The sequence below is a fragment of the Rattus norvegicus genome, chromosome 8 (assembly GCF_036323735.1).
Source record: "Rattus norvegicus strain BN/NHsdMcwi chromosome 8, GRCr8, whole genome shotgun sequence".
NCBI lineage: Eukaryota > Metazoa > Chordata > Mammalia > Rodentia > Muridae > Rattus > Rattus norvegicus.
Window position 1 is genome coordinate 87,395,680 of NC_086026.1, and position 25,400 is coordinate 87,421,079.

At 42.7% G+C, this 25,400-nt stretch overlaps 1 protein-coding gene across 1 annotated transcript; it reads left to right on the forward strand.

Annotated features, from left to right (window-relative positions):
• Nucleotides 1–198: 198 nt before the first annotated feature.
• Klhl31 (kelch-like family member 31) lies at nucleotides 199–23,557 on the forward strand. The gene is made up of 3 exons (NM_001108170.2): nucleotides 199–249; nucleotides 14,392–15,596; nucleotides 18,648–23,557. Exons 2-3 carry the CDS (start codon nucleotides 14,425–14,427, stop codon nucleotides 19,378–19,380), a joined length of 1,905 nt encoding a protein of 634 aa, NP_001101640.1. The 5' UTR covers nucleotides 199–249; nucleotides 14,392–14,424; the 3' UTR covers nucleotides 19,381–23,557.
• The last annotated feature ends 1,843 nt before the right edge of the window (nucleotides 23,558–25,400 follow it).

Sequence of the window (25,400 nt, forward strand, 5' to 3'; positions counted from 1 at the left end):
CAGGCTCAGCCTGTTTGCTCCAGTGAGATGGCAAGGGGTGATTCTAAAAATTACTGCCACTAGGGTTTGTCAGGCGGCTGCTGGTGACTCCTCACTGGGTTTCCCTTCTCCCCGCCCTCCCTTTCTTTCCACAAATCACATCCCCAAAGGAGTCTGCTGTTAAACCTTCCCCATTACCAGCGGGCTCTCACTTCACACCAGGAAAGAGAAGCTGGGACCGCAACTACCAACTGCCGCCTGGATCCTAGGGTGTGTATGGCTGTGTGGGTGGGAGATAGTGGGGGTGTCTGAACGTTGGTGCCAGTAGAGCTATTGTCCTGCAGGGTATCTCCAGCTGGGTGCCACAGGTCATGTCCCTTGATCTGAAGTTGGGAGACAGAAAACTTTGTCCTGGAATTTGAGGAATGTTGTAACCAAGGAAACAGACACAGTAACTGATATGTATGAGTGATATGCTATAAAAGTAAAATTACATGAGCTTTGTAATGATCGTCTTAAATCTCTAAGTCATATATGTTTTTCTTCTACTATTTTATAGAGAAGAAGAAACAATGAAAATTCTTAGGGCTTGCTCGGGAGTTTAGAATGCCATCTCTAATTTCATTAGCAACCACTAAACATGTGGTTTAGTCAACACAACAGGTTAGGAGAGACACAATTTGACCAGTTTTAGCTGAGTTAGTAATACTAAACTCAAATGAACTCTCTGACTCCCCAAAATATAACTTCTCCACAAAACTGAGCCCCCGCCCCCGCAAATACCCTACATTTGTCATTTGACTGAAAATAAATATAGTTTTATTCTAAATGTGTACATATGGTTATCATGATCTATGTTTCACGTTTTTTTAAAAAAAAAATCATTTTGGTGTCAAAATGGCAAACTGGAATCCCTGTTTCAACAGACTTAACTAAAAATGGGCAGCCTGGGCCGAGCCTGTTTCTATTCCGGGAGACAGAGCTGACGGGCCCAACAAATGACAGATGAAGCTCTTGGAATGCTACAGGGGCAGGGAGCAGGCACAGCTGATTCTCACCCTTAGCCAGAAGTCCTGTGGGATCCAGGTCCCGGCTCATGACAGCTACAGTGATGCTTCAGCACACGTGCATGCTCGGGGTGGTGGGCGGTAGGAAGAATGCTGTCACATGAGTGACCGCCATTCTGCAGGCTTTGACCAGAGATCAGGTTGAGAACAGGAATGATTTTATTTAAAGTCAATACTTTTACACAGACGTGCCCGCTTCCAAGTGAGGGCACGGTGACGTTTCCATTTCTTGGCAATCTCAGCACAGTGGTTCTAGACTTACTTTGGATTGTGGACTTTTTCAGGAACTTAAAAAAAAGAAAACAAATGAACAAAAAACTTAACTGAGCCACTTTATGATGAAGACACGTGGACTGTGGGCTTCAGAATAGCCCTCCGGGCTCACGGACCATCGGGGGCCAAACTCAGAGTGGAATTGCCGGATAAAAATGCAGGGTGGGGGTTGGGGATTTAGCTCAGTAGTAGAGCGCTTGCCTAGGAAGCGCAAGGCCCTGGGTTCGGTCCCCAGCTCCGGGAAAAAAAAGAACAAAAAAAAAAAAAAATGCAGGGTGCCCTATTCAACTTGAACTTCCTCATAAACTACCAATACAAACCAGCTTTGGGGATAAGTGTTAGTGTGTGTGTGTGTGTGTGTGTGTGTGTGTGTGTGTGTGTGTGTGTGCTCTGATTTATCTGAAATCCTAAGAATGCATCTTATATTTTGTTTGCTGAGTGATAAGTCAGAACTAGTTGAGTAGATCCAATGTAAAGAAGTTCCTCTTCATCAGACTCATGTCTATCTGAGAAAGAGTTAATTCTGGGGAGTCAAACAGCTGTTTGAGAGGACGTAGTTCCAGACCAGACCCCGGCACCTATGGCGGAAAATGCCAGTAAGATTACAGAATTAATAGGACCATCGCTCCAACCTGACAAAACTAACACCCAGAACACTGCATTTCAGTCAAGCACATGGTTAGAGCAGAACTGATACCAAAATCCAGTTTCAGTTCTGTGATAAGCAAAGAAATTTAAGGCTTTAAGACTCAGTTTCCTCAGACCGTAGTTGGGGAATGATTATAAACTCAATTTCTAACTCCCTAACAAACATAAAAGACAAATCAAAGAAATGCCTCTTGTTGAAACTCCTCTGGCCCTGATGGTGCATCTTTAATCCCGGCACTCAGAGGAGAGACAGCTGAATCTTTGTGATTTTTGAGGCCAACCTGACCTATAAAGAGAGGCCCTGTCTCAAAAATTTTTTTTTCAACAAAACCAAAATCTCTTTATTTTTTTAACCCTGTATCTTGAATCCAAAGAATCAGATTGTAGTTAATTTTGTATTTAGAGTTATGATGTCTGTAATAAGTCGAACTGCAGCTCTTACGTTAAATGTATGACCTTGACAATATTTAAGAAAAAAGTGGTAATTTCATGTTCAATCTGATGCCTACAAAGAAGACACCTAATCAACAAATTAATTTCATAAAACCCTCCTCTCTCTGCACTTATATTTTTGAGTAGCCCAACCTACTGGCGTTTTGTATCCTTACCACCTTTAACATGAAAAAGAAGCCCACAGAACTTATGTGTCCTCAATAACTTTACTTCTCACTCAAAAATACCTTGACAACTGGGGCTGGAAAGAACTTTCTCACAGTCTCCCTGTGTATAATTTGATTTTATAAGTCATGTGTCTTCCTCACTCTGCCTCAATGTTCTCACATTGGAAAAACTTTTCCTCTTCTGTGAGCTCTAACTGAACTTGGATTAAAGAGAAACAGAGACGGGGTGTTGTGTGGGTTTGAATTTTGTTCCAACACACATCACATATGAATTGTGTGATTATAGAAAAAAATTTAACTCTCTGAATTTTGATTTCTCCATTTGTAAAATAAGCATAGTATAATATTTTTATTTTAACATTTCTATATTATTTAAACTTTAAAAATAGAATTATATAGATAACCAAGACGCTAACATACAACAAGCCCTATGTGTTGTGTATATCCTAGGTCTATAAAACGACTTAGAGAGAAATGGAGGCTTATATTTTGGAATTATTAATGTACTTAAATTTGGCAAGTACAAAAGATGATGGACAATGTGATTATTTGCATAAGCCTGCCTAGTTGCTAATCAGGTATAGAATATATTATACCATCACCTCACTGTGGAAATTGCCTAGGAGACAGGAGCCGTGTGGGCAGAGAGGAAGGGCCTATGGAATGGTGTGGTACCCATTCTTATCATTCTCCCCAGTTCCGGGGAGAACGCCTCTAGAGGGATAGGGCACGGAGGAAACGAGACAGTGGCAGCATTGCCAGTTATTAAATATTATTATATCTGGGTACCTTCCAAGGAACGGAGGTAGGAGGTAGGGCTTCAGTAGGCTCCAGTAGGGCAAAGTCTCCTTTAACCCTCTGCACCCCGTGCAAGGTCTCTTCTTTAATCCACGAAGGGCAGAGAAGGACTGGCCGTGCTCGGCTCACAAGCTCCAATGCTGTGGACGGCCAGCTCTCTTCAACATTTCCTACTATGGCAGGAACTCTGTGAAAGCGCATGTCATCAATAGTTCCAAGACCACTCTGAAAAGTTCTTCTTCCCTTTGAGCATAAAGGTAAGAACTCGTCAGAGCCACCGTGAGTGAGAACAACTCAGCATGGGACTCAGGAAAGTGGGGAAAGAATCTTGAAGCCCCTCTCCCAGGTGGGAGTGCAGCGGAACTCACTCCTCAGTGCTCTGTGACCTGAGCAAAGCCTCCTGGGTAAACAGGAAACATGGTGATGACCAGGCCGCCAAGTGCTAGCACACAAAGTGGTTCATGCCACGAAGCATGAACTTAGCTTATGGGGGAAAAGCTGTAAAGACCCGGTTAAAGCCGCTTCTGGTTTTCAACTCATGCATAAGTTCAATAAAAAAAAATGAATAGAATGCATTTGGGATTTATCCTGAAATAGAAAAGGAATATTCTAGATTATTGTAGGCAAATGAGTAAATTAAAGTGAGGTAAGATATATTCATATATGTATATATCTGCATTGGCATGTCAGTAGAATTACTATACTAGTCTTTTTCAGGGAACCATATTGTTGAGAGCTCATGGGTGGATTGTTGTTTTTACCAAAATCTCAATCGTTTGATTTTACTAATGACTCAAGAGCCAGATGCTAGGTGAAAGCCTGGTGCCCTGCTGACCTTCCTCCTCAGCTGACATCCCAAAAGGAAAAAGAAGTTCTCCTCCGTGTGGTCTCCAAAATCCCTCGATCTAAATGTCCCTCCCTTCTACTTCCTGTGTCTCTCTGTCCATCCTCCTGACTTCCTCTTAATTTCTATGTTCACTTCCTGTCTCCTTGTTGCCTGCTTCACCTATGGTTGACTTTATTTAAACCTGTTTACAAAAACAGAAAGCTCTTGGATTAAAGGTGTACACTAGCCCTGAACCACCTCACAACTAAAAACTGGGATTTTTTTTTTTTTTTAGTAAATAACACAATCTCATGGTTCACCATGTAATCAAATATCCTGCACCCGTGCCTTTCCCCTGTCCTGTCTAGAAGACGTCATCTACTAATAGGCATCTTGGACCTCCAGGTGTTACAGTCTTTCTTCCCCATCTTCCATGATTTTCCCTGAGCCTGTGCAGGAGCTGTGCTGCAGATGTATAGGTCAGGGCTGGGCACCCTATGCTCACTTATTCTCTGCATTTTGATCAGTGTGGATCGCTATAAAAGTTTCCAGTCCTTGCAAAAAGAAGCTTCTTTGATGAATGGTGAGAATTATTCTTATCGGTGGGGACACTTAGAGAATAGAAATACATTGGTATAGAAATTTGAGTGTAGTAATTTCTCCTCTTGTGCCTGACCTCTGAAGCCAAAGGTGGTTGGCGAGGTTTACAGTGCCAGGCATGAGTTCAATCCAGTTGATTCAGCCTTGAATTCAATTATACGGCTGTTGCTTCCTCTTGGGATACAAATGTCACTATTTCACCATCTGGGGTATCTTGCTTGTCCATTCACGTTGGTGGCTCATAGGCTTTATAACTGGGTAGGGAGGGCTACTGGTTGCTCTTATACCTCGGTGACCTTCTGATACAATGAGAGCCAGTCCTTGAGGGTAAGGCTTGCAGGTCAGTTCCAGCTCCCACCCTCCAAGTCCTATGTCTATGTTAAAGTACAGGTGCCCTCAAACATAGATCCTCACCTTCAAATCCTGGAAGACACCCGAGAGCAGCAATAGGCTATATTATTGATTTTTTTGGACTCTGTTAACCAACAACTCTAGAGGAGAGTTCTCATACTTAGTACTGGAATTCTTATTAGATCATCCATGGCTCTGGGGGAGAAGATTAACAACCCAAGTGATGTAGCATCTTTAAATATGTATCTGTATAGAATTTTAGTTAAACATAAAATAGTATGATTTCATATGTCTTTTCAAAACTTCTTAGTGCTATTCATTTCCCTCTTCTCCCTCTGTATTCTACTCCTTCCCTACCCCTAGTCAAAGCCTCCCAACCATTTTTCCCATTACCCCTTCATAGTACCTGTTTCCCACCATTCCCCACTTGCCTTCCTGGTTTCTGTGGTTACTACAGGTTACATATTCACCCGTATTCATTACATACCTTACCATATTCAACATATACATATAAGTCTCTGGGGCTTAAAATGAGAGAACATGCAACTTCCAAGTTACTGAGCCTGCTTTATCTCACTCAGTATATCTTTAGTTCCATTTAATTGCAAATGGCATGACCTCATCTTCTTTACAGTTGAGTAGTAACCCGTTGTGAGCATGTATCACACTCTCATTACCCATTAACCAGTTGAAGGACAGTTGTATTGTTTCTATTTCCTGGCTACTGTGAATAGACATCAATGAACACACTGTGCGAGGATCTTTGCCGTATGATATGGAGTCCTTTGAGCATAACAAGGAGTGGTATTTTAGTTACTTGTCTATTGCTCCGATAAAATACCACACCAAGGCAACTAATAAAAGTAACTCTGAGGGACCATGGTCTAAAGGGTTGGAGTCCATGACCATCACTCTGAGGAGCATGGCGGCAGGCAGATATGGTACTAGAGCAGTAGCTGAGAGCTCACATGTAGGAACAACATCCATAAGGGAGAGGGAGAGAGGAAGAGAGAAGGGGAGAGGGGGGGAACGGAGGGAGGGAGGGGGAGAGAGAGAGAGAGAGAGAGAGAGAGAGAGAGAGAGAGAGAGAGATTGAAATCTTGAGATTGGTTTTTTTGGTTTTTTTTTTGTTTTTTGTTTTTTATTTTTTTATTAACTTGAGTATTTCTTATTTACATTTCAATTGTTATTCCCTTTCCCGGTTTCCGGGCCAACATCCCCCTAACCCTCCCCCCTCCCCTTCTATATGGGTGTTCCCCTCCCCATCCTCCCCCCATTACCGCCCTCCCCCCAACAATCACGTTCACTGGGGGTTCAGTCTTAGCAGGACCCAGGGCTTCCCCTTCCACTGGTGCTCTTACTAAGATATTCATTGCTACCTATGGGGTCAGAGTCCAGGGTCAGTCCATGTATAGTCTTTGGGTAGTGGCTTAGTCCCTGGAAGCTCTGGTTGCTTGGCATTGTTGTTCATAAGGGGTCTCGAGCCCCTTCAAGCTCTTCCAGTCCTTTCTCTGATTCCTTCAACGGGGGTCCCGTTCTCAGTTCAGTGGTTTGCTGCTGGCATTTGCCTACGTATTTGCTGTATTCTGGCTGTGTCTCTCAGGAGAGATCTACATCCGGTTCCTGTCGGCCTGCACTTCTTTGCTCTTGAGATTGTTTTAATTTGCATTTCCCTAATTGTTAAAAGTGATGAACACTTTCTGAGGTAACATTTTTAATCATTTTTTTGAGAACTCACTTTGAGATCCACAGCCCACTTTTAGTTGACCTTTGTTTCCTTCACTCTTTGTTTCTGAGTACACATATAAATAAATACATGCAAGGAATATATATAAAATGTGTGCATACAATATATATAACATTTATATATTTATATTTTATATTATATATTTATATATACATTATTACATCTATTCTTTGCTTCTGACTATATATCTTATATTACATATTTATATTTATTTTTAGTTTTATATTATATATAGATTTATATATGTATACATGAACTGGATATCAATCCTTTCTCAGATGCATAACAGGCAAAGATTCTCTCCCGTTCTGTGGGCTTCCTTTTTACTCGATTTTTTTCTTATCTGTAGAAAATATTTTTCACTTTATGAAGTCCCACTTGTCAGCTGTTGGTCTTAATTCCTCTGCAAATAGAATCTAATTCAGAAGGTCCTTATATATATATATAGATAGATAGATAGATAGATAGATAGATAGATAGATAGATAGTAGGGCACTGCCTATGTTTCAGCATTTCATATCCCACATTGAAGTCTTTGATTTGGAGTTTATTTTATGAAGGGAAATAGATACAGGTCTAATTTTGTTCTCCTGCCCATGGGCACCTTTCCCTTTGTTGAAAACATTTTCTTGTCTTCAGTGTAAGTTTTCAGCATTTTGTCAAATATCCAGTGGCTGCAGTTCTATGTATTCATGCATGGATGTTCTATTTTGTTCCACCGTTCTCGTGTCTGTCTTTGTACCAGTACCATAGTGGGTCTATTGCAATATCTCTGTAGTCCATCTTGAAATTTGGAATAGTAAGCCCTCTGAGGATTCTTCTTTTTGCTTAGATTTGTTTTGGCTATCTGGAGTCTTTTGTGATTCTGTATACCTTTTGGGGATTTTTTTAACTTCTAGGAAGAATGAAGTAGGTATTCTGATTGAATCTGTAAACGTTGCATTGAATCTGTAAACTGCTTTTGGTAGGGTGATCATTTCACAACAGTAATTCTACCAGGCCATGAACATAAGATGTCTTTCTATTTTCTAGTGTCTTTCACAGTATTTCTTCAGAGATTTAAATTTTTCATGGTAGTATTCTTTCACCTCCTTGGATAGGTTTACATTATTTTATCTCTTTGAGGCTATAGTGAATGGGATTATGTCCATGCTCTCTTTCTCTCAGTATCTTGGCTTTAGTGTATAGAAAGGATACTGGGTTTTGTGCATATGTCTTGTACTCTGCCATTTTGATGAATTGTTGATTATTTCTAGGCTTTTGGTGGACTATTTTTTGTAGAATATCTTATGTATAATGTCATATCATCTGCAAAATAGAGATGACTCAACTTCATTTTCTATTTGTATCCCTTTAATTTCCTTCTATTGTCTAGCTAATGTTTTGAGCACTATGTTGAATGAGACTGAGGGACAGTGGACAGCCCTGTTGCATCCTGGTTTTGACTGAATCGCATGAAGCTTTCTCCATTTAGGATGCTATTGGCTGTGGGTTTGTCATATGCCTTACTGTGTTGGGGTATGGGCTCTTCAGCTCTATTCTCTCTGGGACTTTATTTCTATGAAGGCATGTTGAATTTTGTCACAGGCTTTTCTTGTATCTATGCATATAATCATGTAATTTTTCCTTCAAGAGCATTTATATGATTTATTACACTTATAGATTAATGTACGTTGTATAGGAATAAGCCAACTCGACTTGGTGGATGGCATTTTGCACACATGCCTGTATTCAGCTTGCAAGGCTTTTACTTGGGCTTTTTAAGCCATTTTCATTACAGGTATTGGCCTGCAGTTTTCTTTGCTTGTGGTTATGGTATTACAGCAACACTGGTTTTGTAGGACTCTGGATGTGCTCCTTCTGATTCTATTTTTTTTGAGTAAAATATTGTTTGTTGCTCTTCTTTGAACGTCTAGTAGAGGGGGCTATGGTTGAGAGCACTGACTGCTCCTTCAAAGATCCTAAGTTCAATTCCCAGCAACCACATGGTGGCTCACAACCATCTGTAATGGGATCCAAGGCTCTCTTTTGGTGTGTCTGGAGACAGATACAGTGTACTCATATACATACATCAATAAACTTGAAAGAACAAAAGAAGAAAGAAAGAAAGTCAGCCTAGTAGAATTGCAGAAAAAAACAATAACAGTCACCCAACTCATCCGTGCTACACCTATATTCTTAGATGCATGGCCCTCCACTGTAACACAGTCAATCCAAAGTTCCAAACTCTTCCTCATTCCTCTGCAAATACCTATGAACCACATGGTCATGCTTATCATTGCAATGGCCCTGTTTCTCAGACCAGCCTTCTGCATTGGTTACTTTTCTCATTAATGAAGTCAGTACCTTACAGTTGAGAGTAATGGTCATGTCAGGGAGGAACTATGGCAGAAGCATAAGGAACTGGCCACACTGAGTCCAGGACTGGAGCTCATGGGGTGTTACCATCCACACTCAGGATAGGGCTGCTGACCAGCTAAACCTTTGTGTAAACACCTTGATGTGTGTTTCACGGTGAGTCTAAACCCCATCAAGATGACAATCAAAATTAACATTGTATCTATCAGCAACCCCGTGAGACAGGTATTATTTTCTTTTTTAATTATTTAATAATTTCATATAAATTATCTTGAATATGTACACCTGCCATTGCCATCTCTTGTCCTCTCACTCCTGCCATGAAATTCACTCGCCATGAAATTCCTCTGTCTCTGTCTCTATCTCTCCCTCATTCCATCCATCCATCCATCCATCCATCCATCCATCCATCCATCCAGAGTCATTAATCAGGGTTGTTTGGATGAGAATGAGCAGGGAATTATGTACTGGAGCATAAGTAACTACCCAGTGGCTACATCTCTGAAAATGGTTTGTCCGCCCCCAGCACCATTAACTGCCAAGGCCCTCCTCCATCCATGATGGGATATTGACAGCCTCATTTTCTAGTCTTGTAAAAATACCCAGAGGTTCTGTGATGTCAGGAGTATAATGACCAATTTATGTCCACATGCCTATTTAGGACATTCCTCCTCATCCTTTAGCCCATACTTTGTCTCCTCTTCTGCAGTGTCGTCTGAACCTTGGAGGGAGTAATATAGATGTCACATATAGGACTGCAGACTTAACAGTTCACTCAGTTCTCAGCACTCTAACCAACTAGGTTCTTTGCACTAACTGATGTTCACTGTACAATAAAGCTTCTCTGCCCAAGGCTGAAAACGGCACTGGGTTATGGCTGCCTATAAGCATAGATATTTAGAAGACAGGTTGACAGTGCATCCATTTACCCAAGCATCCATAGTACATTCCTCCCTAAACCAATGACTCTTCATCATAGGCTTTTGACCAGGTTTCCTATCAGGTATGAATTCCCTCTGTGGAAGGAGACCTCAACTCCCTGCAGAAAGCGGTTGGTTACCCCCAGAGCCTCAAGCCGCACCACTGTGCACAATTCTCTTGCTAGCACAGTAAATCCCAGCATACGGGGTGAGAATGTCAGTGACTTTTCTTCCCTCAGAGCCTGTTAATGCCTTCCAGCATTTTGAAAGCTAGCCAGCAAGGAGGAGACTTCTAGTTCAGCTTGGCTCCACCTTAATGTCTCAGTATCCCCCCCCCCCCCCCCGATAAGCAACTTATAAGGATATGTAGCAATTCTAAGATTGAGGGTTTTAGATAAATAAGCCACGGCTCTAGAAATAGCATTAGCCAATTCTACTTCTCTTTATAGCCCTTTTTAATGTTTTGTTTTTAATTAGCTTACGAGGTAGTTAGTTTCCATATGACTTTTCCATAGTATCTACTAAGTTTTGATTAATTCTTCCCCTACCTTCTCCTCCCTTCTGTCTCCCTCCTTTCACCCATGTTTACCCCTTTTAAATAAGTCACTTATTAGCATTAATTTTAACTATTCATTTTTACCTTTCCGATGCAGCTCCTCAAGTTTTTAGATTGCATTTATGACGTGCAGCCCTATAGGATCATATTGCTCTAGACTAGTGGATCTCAACCTATGTGTCGAAACCCCTTTGGAGGTTGAACAACCCTTTCACAAGGGTCCCCTAAAACCACCAGAAAACACAGATATTTGTCATTTACAATTTGTTATAATTACATATTCATCACAAATTGTGACAATAGTAAAATTACAGTTATTGAGTACCAACAAAAATAATTTTATGGTTGGGGTTCTATAATTTAATGATTTACTCTAGCTAGCTCATATAAAAGACACAAAATCCTGGTATTTTATTTATAAGCTGTAAGCCTAGATTGGGCAGCTTCTGAGCTATTCTAACTTGCGTCCCAGCCATATGTCCCCTGTTACTTGCTGTTGGAGTCTCACCCAAGCTGTCTTTTTACTCCATCAGCCTGTCCTCCAGAGACACTTCTCCTGGACACGTACTCATGGTCCATCTCCTCTCATGGCGGCCTCCTCCTCTCTCTATCTCCTCTCTCCTTCTTTCCCTGGTCTCCCCTTAAGACCTCTCACTGGATTCTCAAGTCCTGCCTTTCTCTCTCCCCTGCCCCATCACAGGCACTAGCCTTTTATTAACCAACTAGCTTTAAATTGGGAGCAAGGTTTACACAACAAAGGCTGGGATAGTGAGCATTCTCTCCTCTGGGGGCAACCAGCTCTTGGGGGTGCAGAATTTAGCATTTGTATACACAGCCCCAGACCAACCCCCAACAGGTGTCACCACAACATGTGACGTATTAGAGAGTCACAGCAGTAGGAAGGTTGACTGCTGCTCTTGCACACTTTGGCATGCACGTAAAATTTCCACAGGCTTTATACATTCATGTTGTATATAACACCGCAGAAAATATGGAAACTAAGCTGGGGGGTTGTGATCTGCTGGTTGTATGCTCAACTAGAATGTGATTCCCGGCAGCTCAAAAGAACAGCAAACAAACAAAACCACGCTGGGAGGTGAATAGTAGAGACATAGCTTAATTGATTTGACAGCTTAGAAACCATAAAGCTCTGAGCTTGATTAGTACCACTTAAGACCAGACAAATGGCTGCACACCTGTAATTCCATCATTCAGGAGGTAGAGAGACCAGAGGATCACAAGTTCAAGATCACCCTCACCTATAAAGTCTAAGGTCAGCCTGAGATAAGAAACCTTGTCTCAAAAACCAACAAATGACAACCAAGAGCCAACTTAAAGAGGAAGCCCTCCCACCCACTGATTTCTTTTTACGCCGTGACCACTTCCTTTGTGCTTTAGCTGTCTGCTGTGGCACTGACAGAATTATTAACTTAACTATTCCAAGTTTTCCTCTTTCTTTTGAGAAATCATACTAAAAAGAGTTTAAGAAAAACAGTCTAAGTTCTCCAGATGACTGTCATCTCCAGGGTTCTTGGGAGATTCGAGATCCCACTGGGTCTCTCCTTCCTGAATCTTTTGCAGAATCTCCCTTCATGGTCTAGTGAATGTGGTTCCCACAAACTCTGCTGCCCAGCTCTTCCAGTCAGAAGCAATTCCTGTTAGGACTGCACCTGTCTTGTGCAGTACCAGCTACAGCCTGCTCTTTGGCTAAAAACCATCAAAACACTTCAGCTGCTGACTCCCTGCAAAAGCACCCTCCCCTTTGCTCCAGTGTCTGCAGTACCTTCTCCCACTGCTCCCACCCCTACTCTTACTTCTAGCTAACAGTTCTAATATTGTAAGCTAATTGGAAACTTACTAAGGAAAGGGAGATGGCTCATGTAAAAATGACACCAAGACTAACAGGGTAGAAGAAAACATTTAAAACCATAAATTAGATAGCCTTGATCCTAAAGTCCACCAGTCACACTTGCTCAGAATCTTCTGCTGAAATTTCCCCCAGAGCCTCAGCATATCAAAATGTTAAAAAACCTTCCGGAAGTCTCTCAGGATGCCCTGGCCCCCATCATGATGTAGAACTGAAGAATTATACAGGTCACCTCGGGGTGCTCTCTGAGACCCAGCTTCAACGCTATGGCCTGGGTCCTTTCTGGTTAGCAGGGCCTCTGTTTTAAATATCACCTCTATACTACACGCCACTAAGAAAAAGGCATCTAATAATAGAGAAGCAAAATTGTCTTCGTTGGGGTTACTATAGTCACCTTAATTTTCCACTCCATCATCAAAGGAAGCGAGGGCAGAATCCTGGAGGCAGAATCTGATGCAGAGGCCATGGAGGAAGGCTAATCATTGGCTTGCTCCTCATGGCTTGCTCAGCCTAGTTTCTTATAGAACCCAAGACCAGCAGCTGGGGTTGGGGGTTAGGGGGAACCCACAATGAGCTGGGCCCTCCTCCATCAATTTTAAGATTTAAGGTTGTCTCCAGCGTGATCTTATGGAGGCATTTTCTCAATTGAGGTACTCTTCTCTCTGAAGACTTTAGCCTGTGTAAAGTTGACATGAAACTAGCTAGCACAAGACTACTTAGCCATTTAGTCTAAAAGGAACACAGATTACTCTTCCAAGCTCAGGGTTTCTCTGAAAGCCCATTATGTGCACAAATAAAACATTGACTATCTGGGTTCTTCCAAGGACCCAGACAAGGCCTACATTTCTGCTATAAATGTAGCCTTTTCCTTTCAGTTGGCATTTGTCCCACCTTGTCTTGCGAGCACAACTTACACGTTCACTGTGCACCATCACTTCCAGAAAACTGCTGTCCATTCATGCAGTAGTGGATGGGTATCTAATAATCTCTTGATGAACAAAGTATTTTTAAATTTCCTTAAGCATACCCAACAAGGGGACATTCAACGCATCAGGGCAATGCATTTTGGGAAGTAACTGCAAAAATCAATGAGAAAGGACATATGTTTATTAAGTATGAACGTGACTATGACAACTTGAGCAGAGTGAGAAAAAACAAGTGCCTCAAACAAGCAGATCCTCTGGTCTCCTGCTCCATGCTGCTGTCCTGCTATGTCCTACTAGACATGCGTAGGAATGAGTGCTATTTGGGCAGAGAGTGTGGGTCGCAAGAACACAGATTCTTTCCATTAAATTCTCTGGCAAACCCTACATATTATATAAGGGTCATTAAATTCTAACTGCAGGTATAGCTTCAAATATTGTAAGTTCCACTGATGTTGCTAAAAGGGTCCTCTTTTCATAAAATTTTATAATTTTGCATGGATTCCTAAACTTTAATATTTTTTAGAGGAAAACCTTTAAGGTAGTCAGAATTCACTGCTTGGTTAAGCCTTTCCACAGTTGAACCAGAGAACTGCTCGTGGCTGCTAGGACAGAATTGCTTGGCAATACATCCTTTGAGAGATTTCGTCTGAAAATACACACCTCTCTAGAATCATATTAAATGTCTGAGTCTTGAAAGAGTGTCACTGAGATGTGCGTCTCGCTTAATGTCTTTAAACGTAGTTTGAGGATCAACGTGCTTTATGCAATTACAAAACCATTCCTGTAAGAGTTTCTGGTATGATATTTCAAAGTCCAAAGCACAAATTAAAATATATTCATATTCTTCTCCTTCAGTGAGCTGTGGGCTCTGACAGCGCTGTGGCTAACATGGCACCCAAAAAGAAGACTCTCAAGAAGAACAAACCCGAGATCAATGAGATGACCATCATCGTGGAAGACAGCCCCCTAAACAAGCTGAATGCTCTAAATGGGCTCCTGGGGGGAGAAAACAGCCTTAGCTGTGTTTCTTCCGAACTAACAGACACTTCTTATGGTCCCAACCTCCTGGAAGGTTTAAGTAAAATGCGTCAAGAGAGCTTTCTATGTGACTTGGTCATCGGTACCAAAACCAAGTCCTTTGATGTCCATAAGTCAGTGATGGCTTCCTGCAGCGAGTACTTCTATAATATCCTTAAAAACGATCCATCGACAAAAAGGGTAGACCTCAATGATATCGCCCCTTTAGGCCTAGCCACCGTGATAGCATATGCATACACGGGAAAGCTGACCCTTTCTTTATACACAATAGGAAGCATCATTTCTGCTGCTGTGTACCTCCAGATCCACACTCTTGTGAAGATGTGCAGCGACTTTCTGATCCGAGAGATCAGTGTTGAGAACTGCATGTATGTTGTTAACATGGCTGAAACATACTGCTTGAAAAATGCGAAAGCAACGGCCCAGAAATTTATCCGGGATAACTTCATTGAATTTGCCGACTCCGAACAATTTATGAAGCTGACGTTTGAACAGATTAATGAGCTTCTCATAGATGATGACTTGCAGTTGCCTTCTGAGCTGGTAGCATTCCAGATTGCAATGAAATGGATAGAATTCGACCAAAAGAGAGTGAAGCACGCTGCGGATCTTTTAAGCAATATTCGCTTTGGTACCATCTCTGCACAAGACCTGGTCAATTACGTTCAAACCGTACCGAGAATGATGCAAGACGCTGATTGTCATAAACTGCTTGTGGATGCTATGAACTACCACTTACTACCTTATCATCAAAACACGTTGCAATCTAGGCGGACAAGAATTAGAGGCGGCTGCCGGGTTCTGATCACTGTCGGGGGACGCCCTGGCCTGACTGAGAAGTCCCTTAGTAGAGACGTTTTATATAGAGACCCTGAAAATGGATGGAGCAAGCTTACAGAAATGCCAGCCAAGAGTTTCAATCAGTGTGTGGCTGTGATGGATGGATTCCTTTATGTAGCAGGTGGTGAGGACCAGAATGATGCGAGAAACCAAGCCAAGCATGCAGTCAGCAATTTCTGCAGGTACCCATTGCTTTGTTGGTAATGCCAATGAATCGAAATGTGGAGAAACTGCCTTGACCCAGAATTAATAATGCCTGTTATCTTAGTTCATTAGCCGAGTAGAGTAGTAGTAAGTAGATTAGTAGTAGTAGTAGTAGTAGTAGTAGTAGTAGTAGTGGAGTAGTAGCAGTAGCAGTAGTAGTAGAGTAGTAGAAGTAGAGTAGTAGTAGAGTAGTAGAGGAGAAGTAGTAGTAGAGGAGGAGTAGAGTAGTAGTAGAGTAGTAGTGGTAGTAGTAGAGCAGTAGCAGTAGCAGTAGTAGTAGAGTAGTAGAAGTAGAGTAGTAGTAGTAGAGTAGTAGTAGTAGAGGAGGAGGAGGAGGAGTAGAGAAGTAGTAGTAGAGGAGTAGTAGAGGAGGAGAAGTAGAGGAGTATTAGTAGAGGAGTAGTAGAGTAATAGTAGAGGAGTAGTAGTAGGAGTAGTAGGAGTAGTAGTAGTAGTAGTAGTAATGCTTTAGACATTGTGCATATTTCATATAAAGTGCGTCCAACACGTATGCACCCTAGATTTCTTTTTTCACTTTTCAATATTTTTCAGTGGGCATGCAAAGAGGTGAATTTGATTTGGCACATTTATACATACATGCCTTTACCCCTTATGCCTTATGCACACTGCTTGCCCACTCTCCTTCCCTGTTCTGTCTCTCCCTTATTGGTCCCTTTGTGGTTCCCTAGGGTCCTCCTTCTGTTTCTATATCACATGAATCCATTACCACCCTGCTCTTAAAATCTCTTCCTCCCCTTTAATGGTTCCCTTTCTACCTCTCTCTCTCTCTCTCTCTCTCTCTCTCTCTCTCTCTCTCTCACACACACACACACACACACACACACACACACACACGGGGGGGGGAGATACATATAGAGAGAGACACAGAGATTTAAATTCTGCAATCCTGCATTTGAGAAAACTTGGGATTGTTATTTTAGATCTAACTTATACTTTAACATAATGCTCTCCAGTTCTATCTATTTCTCCCAAAATGTCATGCTTTCATTATTTAAATCTCTGAACATTTCCGTTGTGCATTTCTCATACATTCTATGTGCACATTTATCTGTTGTGCATCTTGACTGATTCCAGTTTCTGGCTACTGTGAATGGTGCAGGAAGGAGCACAGAAGTGTGCTCGTCTCTCCAGTGTGTTGACTCGGAGTTCTCAGGGTTCACATCCTCTGGGTAGATGACAGTTCCACTTCGAGGAACCTCCATACTGATTTCAGTCACCGTTTATACTCTTACCAGCAGTGAATAAGGATCCCTCTTTTCCCACACCCTCACTAATCTTTTTGTCATTTGTTGTCCTAAAAATATCCTTTCTGATTGAGGTAAAATGGAATCTCAAAGAAGTATTCATTTGTATTACCCCAATGGCTAAGAATATTGAACAAATCCCATATATTTATTGGCCACTAATGTTTTCTCTTTGAAAGTTGTCTTCTCAGTTGATTTGTTCACTTCTTGACTGGATTGGTTTTCGATTGAGTTTTTGCAGTCCATGACTGCAAAATAGTCTAACTATTGATCCTTATTTGACACAGACACAGCAGAGATTTTCCCCATCTGCAATAGGGGATAGTGGGTAAAGTGCTTAGTACAGAAGCCTGATAACCTGAGACTAGCTCCTCAGACACACAGAAAAAGTCAGACACAGTAGGGCGTGAGCCTGTGATTTCAGCACACCCCTATAGAGGAGACAATGCCAGGAACAAAAGAGTTGCCAGGAGCTTGTGGGACAGTGAAACAGGCTCAGGCAGTAGAAAGAAGGGGCACCTTGTCTGTAGCAAGGACCAAGACCCAGTGTTATCTACCAAATTCTTTACATGCACCATGATATGTGCAGGCCCACACTCTCACACAGCATATACACACTTGCACACAACATATACATGCATGTCACACACATATTCACACAGATAGCAAAAAATTAAAAAACAATAAAATATTCCAAATTGTCTTGAAGTTCCTCTATTGACAGCTGTGATATTCATAGCTGGTAAATTGAATACAATTATTAAAACAGGGCAGCTAATTAATTTTAAATATTTGAGGGTTGAGTCGCATAGAAGATACCGTTACTTAAACACATCTAAAAAGGGCAAAAACATACTACATTGTCCAAAAATGCATATCACCTTTGTCTATGGTAAAAATAGTTAAATTTCCATGTCTGTGAAGTGGTCACAAAAGGTGCAAATGTCATGGCAAGGGTACGAAATGAAACATAACCAAGGAGCAAAAGTTTTAGGGTACTCTTATTGTCTCATGTGTGTTTACCCCCCACTCACCAAGACTCCGAAAAAAGCATTGGAAAGATAGGTTAGAGGTTTAAAACCCTCTGCCAGTGAGAACTTTCTAAGAGAAGAAACTAATCAGGCAACTCCCGTCCTAATTAAGCAGCAAGAAAGAGCTAGGGGTATTGGTGTCTGAAAAATGGGTAGAATTGCCTTTAATGTACCGGTTCCCTCTTATGTCCAGTTTTAATCCTGTGACCCATTAAATCCGGGGACGGGTTGAGGAAGAATTGTTACAGGAAAGAGATTTTGGTGGGATCCTTTTGTGGTTTGGTTTGGTTTGGTTTGGTTTGGTTTGGTTTGGTTGTTTGGGGGTATGGCTAAAGGTAATATCTTCTGAATGGGGAGAGAAGGGAGTATCTTTTCTTTTCTTTTCTTTCTTTCTTTCTTTCTCTTTTTAATTTTTTCTTTTATTAGATATTTTCTTTATTTACATTTCAAATGCTATCTCCTTTCCCAGTTTACCCTCCGGAACCCCCCTATCCCATCCTTCCATCCCCCTGTTTCTATGAGGATGCTCCCCCACCCACCCATTCATCCACTCAGCATTTTTTTTCTGAATGAGCTGGGGAGGGGGGAACACGAGCTGTAGCGGGGTGGAGAAGTTAGAGGCGGAGCTGAACTGGGGCCCTTCCCTGCAGGGGGTGGGAACAAGGTCAGGATTCCCACTTCTGCCACTTGGGTCCCCCAGCTCCCGCAATCAAACTGTCCTCTCTCATCTCAGGTACGATCCCCGCTTCAACACGTGGATCCACCTGGGCAGCATGAACCAGAAGCGCACGCACTTCAGCCTGAGCGTGTTCAACGGGCTCCTGTACGCGGTGGGCGGCCGCAACGCCGAGGGCAGCCTGGCTTCCCTGGAGTGCTACGTGCCCTCCACCAACCAGTGGCAGCCCAAAGCTCCGCTCGAGGTGGCGCGGTGCTGCCACGCCAGCGCCGTGGCCGACGGCCGCGTGATCGTGACGGGCGGCTACATCGGCAGCGCGTACTCGCGCTCCGTGTGCGCCTACGACCCTGCGCTCGACGCGTGGCAGGAGCTGCCGGGGCTGAGCACGCCCCGAGGCTGGCACTGTTCGGTGGCGCTGGGCGACAGGGTGTACGTGATGGGGGGCAGCCAGCTGGGGCCGCGCGGGGAGCGTGTGGACGTGCTCACCGTGGAGAGCTTTAGTCCCGTAGCTCGCCAGTGGAGCTTCGTGGCGCCCCTGCCCGTGGGTGTGAGCACGGCGGGTGTCTCGGCGTTGCACGGCCGAGCCTACCTGGTGGGCGGCTGGAACGAGGGCGAGAAGAAGTACAAGAAATGCATCCAGTGCTTCAACCCGGAGCTCAACGAGTGGATGGAGGACGACGAGCTGCCCGAGGCCACCGTGGGCGTGTCCTGCTGCACGCTGGCCATGCCCAACAGCGTGTCCCGCGAGTCACGGGCCAGCTCGGTGTCCTCCGTGCCGGTCAGTATCTGAACGCATTGCTTCCCAATGTGGTCAAACTGTGAGTGGGCCACCAGGAAAATATACACCATTTACTACAGTGATGGTGGTTCAATTCGATCCAGAGGAGTGCCTGGACGGCTTTAAATTCTTAGTTTAGCACCATCTACCTCAGTCTTTCCTCCCCAATCTTCCACCAATAAAATAAAGGGCCATTAGTCAACGAAAGAAGCAATTTCACTCTGCAGCCACTGGGTGGCCAACGGAGTTTGTTACAGGCGCTCTTCCAAGGAGGCTCGCTTCCTAAATTCATAGCAGTCACACACGCGCTGAGATTTTCCAACGCTGTACTCGTGAAACTTACTTGACTATGTGATTTCCTATCCAAAGGAGTATTTTCCTCTCTCATTCTTTGGGGGACGTTGAAAATACCCAGTTCACATTTCCAAATTAAAATAGTCCACATCCATAATAGCCTTAATTCTATATTTCAACATTAAAGTTTCTTTCCCCTTACTTGACTGGAAAGAATTTTTAAAAATATCTCATGACATAACTACAAAGCTTTATGGAAAGCAATACATTCTACCTGGGAAACGTCACGGTGACAGTTTGGGATTAATGGCGTGTACCCGCCCCCCTCTCCCCATCCTGTCCTTGAAGCTTCTGACATTTTCTATCATAAAATTCTACTCTCAGAAAAGAAAACAGTTTTCTGTCATTTAATTTATAGTGAAAATTTAAATCATTTGGCATTTTTCTTAGAAATATTTCCACTTTTGTCTCTTATCCTTACAGAGACTATTTTTTCCTAGCGCCAGATGGCAAACCAAAGGCCTGGAGCACACTAGTACTCTACCAGGGAGCTACATATCCAGTCCTCATTTATTTTAATTTTTGAGACAGGGTTTCACTAGGTAGACCAGGCTAGCCTCAAACTCCCAGTGCCTCCTGAGTGTTGGGATTAAAAGTATGTGCCAGCACTCATAGCCCTCTTTTTTATTTTAAAGTAGGATTTTACTAGATTGCCCAGGTTGGCCTTGAATTTAAATTCCTCCTGCTTCAGCCTACCCAGTAGCTGGGATTACAGACATGTACCACCCGGTACAGCTTTATCCTACACAGATATAACCTCTGACATTAGCCTGAATAATCACCAAATAACATAAGTTGTTGAATATTATTGTCAGCTTAGCCTTTGGCTGGGAAGCCAATAGCAGTAATTTTACTGACCCCTCTTTTACATGGAGATGATGAAGGAAATATTTGGGGTTCTAGGACTTGGCAATCACCGGATGAATAGGTAGGTGGGTTCCTCACCGAGGAATGCTGATAGCTAACCTAAAAGAGTAAGCCAACAATAATGCTCTTTATGGTTTACCTTACTCCAAACTGCTTTGTGAATTAAAGTGTATTTTTTTTTTGAGACAGGTCTCACTATGTAGCTCTGGCTGGCCTAGAACTCATTGGTAGACCAAGCTGGCCTCAGACTCAGTGAGATCTGTCTGTCTGCCTCCTGAGTGCTGGGATAAGGCATATGCCACTATGCCTAGCAAAGTGTATTTTCCTGTTATCATTTCCTTGAGTCATCTGCCAAGTTTGGAAGAAAGGGGAAGAATTGTAGTAAATGATGCATATTTTCCTTTAATATATCAGTTTATTCTTCATGGCATATTTGTTTTGGGAAGGAAGTGCCTATCAGCGATGCCTTCTGTACGATTAGAGAATTTAGAGGGCTGGATAGGCATCTGGACCTCTATCTCGGTTGTCACCAACCCCAGCCTTCCGTACTACATGTGTGTTGTAGTTGTAATGGTCACGTCTAAGGCCCGGTCCCCTTGTCTGTGGGTTAACACATCTGTAGGGGCAGCTAGACCCAGGATGAAAATATCTGAAAAAAAATTGCATGTTCCAAACATGTACCAAATATTTTCTCCCCCCACCCAGCAATACAATGCAACAGTTTGCATTGCATTATATTTGATATGATGATACCTTAAAATGATATAACTTAGAGAAGATGTGAGCAGGTTGTACGTAAATAGCTTATGCCATTTTGTAGATGGGACATGAGTGTCACAGGCACTGGTCTCTAGCAAGGGATGGGGCATGTCCCGGTACTCGTCTCCCAAGGATACTGAGGGATAGCTACATTCTATTCCAACTGTGGAAAGGGGTTCCAATAAAACACTTTTGAAATAACCTTCCTCATCACCCCTTACAAAAAAGTTCTGTTTGGGGTATTCAGTGCTGGCGCTCAGTAACAGACTGTAAACATGTAAATAAGGAAGACATCATTAGCACAGAAATACGGGGAGAAAGAGGCGTTTCACCAATCACAGGGAACATCGAAAGGTGGCTGCCTCTTTGACTCCATGACTGTGCAGGTTGGAAAACAAAACTCTGTGAGGAAATGTTTTTGGGAGCAAGTTAATCCCTGGCCGAGCTCCTAAATTATCAGCGATGCAATGGTGTCGGGGAGGTAAACTCCATTTTCAACGCATCGTTTGGCCACAACTTGCTGAGGGCAGCCACTGCATCTTCTCATGGCAGTATACACGCAGCTCTGCAACAGAAAAGCCTACAGGACACTGGTAATGAGAGAGAGAGAGAGAGAGAGAGAGAGAGAGAGAGAGAGAGAGAGAGAGAGAGAGAGAGAGGTCCCGCATTGTGGGCTACAAATAAGTGAACGAACATGTAATTCACTTATGCGTGCCAATCACTGCTCCTCGAATAGAGAATGTAGGGGTGAAGAGAAAGACCTAGGGCTCTACATGAAATAAAAGCCAGCGCATTGTAACATCTTAGGATTATAAAACATGGGGAGGGAGACAGAAACTAGAGAGATCTCTGTTGGAGCTGGTAAGGTACCACGCGGTAGCTTTCCAGAGATGAACCACAGGCCCCTTACAGCTGGGCAAATCGCAGTCACTTATTTTCTGTGTTGTTAATCCGAAGACTCGGAAAATAACACAACCAGGCTTACCGAGTCCTGCGCGCACTGAGGTTGATAGAGTATGGAACCTGAAAGTGATTATTTGAGTCCCGGAACAGCCTGCACTGCTGCTAGGGACACAAATGCAAGGAGACGCAAAATGTTCTGTCACCTTCCAAGTCTTTACTCCATCTCCAGGTTGCTGCTCCCCGGAAGCACACTTTCCAACTTTACATGGCTTTACTGTGGTTCATGCTTACCTATATTCGGTTACAGCCCCAAGTCAGGACCCAAACATGCACTTCTGTTTATTTTTCCTCACAGAAAATGACTTGTGTGTTTCTTTTTGTTGTTGTTGTTAATGCCTGAGTTCCGTGATTAAATCCATGTACTAGCTCAGTTTATCAGAAAATACCATGTTACCCAGCAGCCAAAACAATAAAACCCAAGCTGCCTTTTGCTGAACGGGCCAGAAGGCCAATAAGAATGTGTCCAGGAAGCCAGACCTTAATAGAGTATGTCCATCTTCCCTGGGCTCCTGGGCCAACCTGAGATCTCCAACTGACGAGTTAATTTCAGTACACTGAGCGCATCTCATGTTCGCTTCCTGTTGTAAGGATGGGTCAGAAATAGAAGGTCGGTGACTGGATGGTGGGGACATGAAGAAGTATTATAGTTGAGGTAATAAGGAAGTGGTCTAGAAAGGCTCTATGCTTTAAGACAGGGTAATAATGATAATATGTGTGTTTTACAACACATATGTAAATAGAAGTTCTCTGGAAATGGGAGGTAGGCTCCCCACCCCCACTCCCATCATCCTGCCCAAATGTGTTCAGAATTCAACTAAATTACTAAGTTAAATGGACAAAGTCAGTCTGTTGCATCTGTTTTCCCTTAGTTACAACACACTCAACCTTCATAATTGCTGAGAGCCGGACCCCTGCCCCAGCTCTGGCACAAGGCAGCAATAGAAGGAATTCTTTTCCTATCAATACAAATTATACCAAATATTCTCCATTCTAAATTACTAAAACTAAGGGATTAAAATATTAACAATTTACCCCATAACATGCTGTTTAGCATTCCCTCGAAGGGAGTTTGACCCCAAATGCTTATCTTGGACACTCCTTTTAAAAAATGTTTTTGTGATTGTTTATCCAGCAAGTTTTGGCAGTCTTGTTGGCTTAAAACATTCTGGTTCCCTATAAAGAACAACAAAGGAAAGTGTATGTAGTATTATTTTGTAACCTCACTACTGTTAATAAAGCTGCATACAGAGAGAGTTTAATCAATGCTCACACTCGGGCAGTTTTGAGTATTGTTTCTTTGGTGCTTGGAGTATTTATGCTTTTCTTATTTAGTTGTTGTTACTATAATCGAAGCGTTGAAAACATTGCAACAGCTTTGAGACTAAAAACAAAGAAAGAGGTATAAAACAGCACGAGTGGTTAAAATGTCCAAAATCAACTGTTCCTAGTCAGTCCTAATACCTACAGTTAAATTGCGTGTCAATTCTCATCCCATGTCTACCTGAGAACCTCCAGGACAAAAGACCAATTGTTGTCCAATCAAACCAAGCTGTATTTCGGGGTGCGCCTGGAACTGGCCAGCTGACTGGTGCTAAGACAGAATTGGAGAGAGCAGGCCCTGCCAGCCTCTTGAGGTTCTCTTTCTAGGAGACATAAGGTGTTCCCAGGGGTGAGGAAGTTGGCTGTTATGTACTGTTAGAAAGATACAATGAACAAGAAGGAACAAGGGTAGGGATATACACTGTGTGAATGGGATCTCGAGTCTAGGTTGATAAACATGGTTGGCAGTTTGCATCAGATCTGAGAAACAAGAACTATTCTTAACTACAAATAGGAACCTTAACTCGCAAGGACGTAACACAGGACAAGCGGGAGCTTATTTTGAAACTACAAACAGAAACCTTAACGTGCATGGGATAATTAGGAATTTATTCTTAACTGTCTTAACTGCAAACAGAAACTTAACCTATAAGGTAAAATTGTTCCTGCTTTGGTCTCCCTGAACAGAGACCGTTTCACACAGACTCACCTTCTTTGGCAGTGAAATAAATATACAGGAGACAGATTCTTGTTATTCTGCAGAAATCTCCCTCTAACCCTGCTTTTCCATCACAGCTTTCCAAATGAGCCATCGGCAGGTAACCAACATAACAGATTGAGCCTTGATCTAGTCAAGCACTTCAGTTATACTCTTGAAGTCAGCTTAGTCCTATCTAGTGTGTACTAAATAGAAACATTGTAGTCTTAAGCCTCTCTGGGCCCTGTAGTCACATGAGACTAGCTGCAAACAAAAGCCAGCTGGTACCAAAGCCCCAGTTCTGAGCATAGGAGCCAGAGGCCCTAACTCTCTGAACTGGCTTTGAACCCCACGTAATCCCAACTTTCTCTTCCGGTTTCTACTCTACCCAATTCACACACTGGTCTATCTTCACAGTTGAAGGCAGGTGTGAAATCACTTAGCAATGTTAATCCCATCCAGGCTACATAGGGATGTCTGAAATGAGTAACTATTTGGCTCTGATATTTTGGTCCAAGCTTGGTGGAAAGCCTTGGAAAGTACTTAGACTTACCTCTAGGCTTTCCCCTCACTGAAGTGGTACAGAGGTCCATCTCAAGAACTTTGGAGGAGGAAGGAATTCTTCATGGGGCTGGTTCTCAGAAACACTAAAGTTTTATTGTCATTGTTTAGCCACATTCACAGTTTGATTTAGGAGTAAGTTTTATGTCCTCATGAAAACACTGATCTTCCACCCAATTCCGGATCAAGCAGGCTCCATGGGGAGTAGTGAGAAAGAAGGTAATTGGAGAGGTGCATTAGCCTGATTAGCCTAAGGCCTTACACAGCTGCTTCCCCTAAGCCTTTCCATATGGTCTGACCTGAGCTCCAATTTTTGCCTTGATATTGAACTTTAACTGCAGAGGTGACCGAAAAGTTAAAAACACTGGCTTGCTTCCATTGTTATTTCCAGAACAGGGAAACTTCTATAACCGTACTTAGCGTGTAGCTCCACCCCTAGTCACAGCGTGCTCAAAGAAGAGGTGCGGTTGACAGAACCAACTCTTGTTTGAAGACACAGGTCTTCACCAAA